The sequence below is a fragment of the Oratosquilla oratoria genome, chromosome 9 (genome assembly GCF_046742065.1).
Source record: "Oratosquilla oratoria isolate Oo_2021 chromosome 9, ASM4674206v1, whole genome shotgun sequence".
NCBI lineage: Eukaryota > Metazoa > Arthropoda > Malacostraca > Stomatopoda > Squillidae > Oratosquilla > Oratosquilla oratoria.
Genome location: NC_134785.1, coordinates 63,234,378 through 63,236,877, shown reverse-complemented (window position 1 = coordinate 63,236,877; position 2,500 = coordinate 63,234,378). Strand labels below are relative to the sequence as shown.

General features: G+C 39.7%; 1 protein-coding gene across 1 annotated transcript in view; it reads left to right on the top strand.

The window, feature by feature from the left end:
* Window positions 1–1,169, top strand: part of LOC143028090 (uncharacterized) — a 1,343-nt gene extending 174 nt beyond the window's left edge. The window contains exons 1-2 of the mRNA XM_076189729.1: window positions 1–327; window positions 693–1,169. The exon at window positions 1–327 is cut by the window's left edge and continues 174 nt beyond it. Coding sequence (XP_076045844.1) covers window positions 1–327; window positions 693–1,169 — 804 coding nt within the window. The remainder of the gene's footprint in view (window positions 328–692) is intronic.
* Window positions 1,170–2,500: the final 1,331 nt, after the last annotated feature.

The window sequence follows — 2,500 nt, the reverse complement described above, 5'->3', positions numbered from 1 at the left end:
AGTTGGTACATATGGAATAGTGAAGTTGGTAATTACACAGAAAAGTCCATGATAGACTTCTTCGTAACTAATAACAAAAAACTGTTTAGAGATGTTAAGAGCTTACCGTCAGTATCCCTTGACTCTGACCACAGGCTTGTCCTTACTAAGCTGACAATAAAAACCCTCAAAAGGCAACGGAAGGTGCTGAGGGAGAGATTTTGTTTGGAAAGGCTAAAAGAAAGGAAGGTAGCAGAAGAATTCCAATCAAAAATAAGGAATCTTAAGCCTGATGGCAATGACATTGTCGATGACATAGAAACAGAATGGGAAGACTTTAAGAGCAAGGTAATCGAGGGAGCCAAACAAGTAATACATACAAAGAAAATTGAAGGGGGGGAAAAGAAAAAAAAACACTATGGTGGACAGAGGAAGTAAGGGAAGCTATCAAAAGAAAGAACACATCGTTCAGGAAATGGATGCAAAGAAGAAAGATAAACACTAGAACAGCATATGTTGAAGCAAGAAATGAAGCAGAGCGCATAAAAAGGGAAGCAAAGAAGCAGGCATGGGAGAAGCTAGGTGATGAACTGGAACGCGACATACAAGGCACTAGGAAACTAATATAAAGCATTGCTAGAAACTATAGGAAAAGAGAGGAACCTACAGCAAGAAGCATAAAAGACAAATAAAGTGTTCTACTCACTGAACAGGAAGAAATAGACGAAAGATGGCGAGAATACTTCTCTGAACTACTAGGGACAACTCAGGAACCGCAAGTTCAGGAATTAGGGGAAGAAGAAGGGATAACAACTGAAGAAGCTATAAATGAAAGTAGTATTAGCCGTCAAGAAATGAAACTGGCACTGAAAGAGATGAAAAAAGGAAAAAGCCCAGGCGTCGACGAATTACCAACAGAGCTGCTATCTGCAGGTGATAATATGATTGACTGGATTCACAGACTATTCTCTCAAGTCTGGAAGGAAGGGAAAGCACCTGAGGAATGGAGGAAGGCCATAATCTGTCCCATATATAAAAAGGATGACAGAGGTGAATGTACGAATTATCGCGGAATCTCCTTGCTTTCTCACACTGGAAAAGTATATGAGAGGATATTCGAAGGGAGACTAAGAAACTCAATTGAGGATGTATTGAACAAGTGTCAGTGCGGCTTCAGATCAGAGGCGTGATAGATCTAATTTTTACAATAAAAATGATAATGGACAAGAGTTGGGAATGGGCAAAGGACTTGTACATAATTTTTATTGATCTAGAGAAAACCTTTGATACTGTCTGGGAGGCTCTGAGAGATCCAGTTTATAGAGTACCACCACCATTGATAAGAGCTATAATAAGTATGTACCAAAATTGCTCAAGTGCGGTTAGGTCTCAGGGATCCGAGAAATGGTTTAGTGTGGATTCAGGTGTGAGGCAAGGAGGGGTGCTATCCTGTTCATTATATATATAGACAGAGTTGTAAAAAGAATAAACGTAGGGGAGGATGAAGCACTGATGATGTGGTATTGGTCACAAGAACTGTCACGGAACTACAAGAAGTGTTTAACAAATGGAATTCTGAACTAGAAGATGCGGGCATGAAGATTAACAAGAGAAAGACTGAAGTAATGATGGTGAGCAGACAAAGAGATGAAATAGAGTTGAGATTGGGAGATGCTGTACTGGAGTTGGTAGACAACTTCAAATACTTGGGAGTGATGATAAACGAAAAATGTTGTATGGAATTTGAAATAAACAATCGAATAGCCAAGTTTTCACAAAATGTTGGGCTAATGTACCCTCTATCTAAAGAAAAACACATATCTACCAGAGTTAAAATACTTATATATAAGAGTATACTGAGACCACTACTAGTATATGGTTGTGAGTGCTGGGTGCTGACAACAAAATTAAAAAGTAAAGTACAGGCGGCTGAGATGAGAGTACTGAGGCTCATCAAGGGAGTGACACGTAGAGACAGGCGAAGGAATGATGACATAAAGGAAGAGTCGGACGTGGAACCTATACTACATTTTATCGAAAGAGCTCAGTTAAGATGGTATGGGCATGTCATGCGAATGGAGGAAAATAGAGGACCGTTGAAATACTACAAATGGAATCCAGCTGGTAGGAGACCCGTCGGAAGGCCAAGGAAGCGATGGAAAGATGGAATACGTGAAGCAGGTGCTGCCCAAGGGGAGACGCTAGACCACGTTGAGGAGACGGAGTTGTTTGCAGACAGAGGAGAGTGGAGAGCATTCACGAGGCACCATCACTGATGACAGGGGAAACCCTACCTGGTGTATGGTGAGAAAGGTGAGAATTTACCTGTTTGTTTATTATTCAACTATACCTATCCATTTGTTTATGTATTGAATTCATTGTTATCTATATTTTTATATTTTTGTTTGTTTGTTTGTTTATTTATCTTTTTATCATTATTTTTTTCGCATCCGACCTAGTTATGGACCAAAAGGTCTCTTGTCCGCATGCTACATCTTTGTAATTCTTTGTAAAACTATGT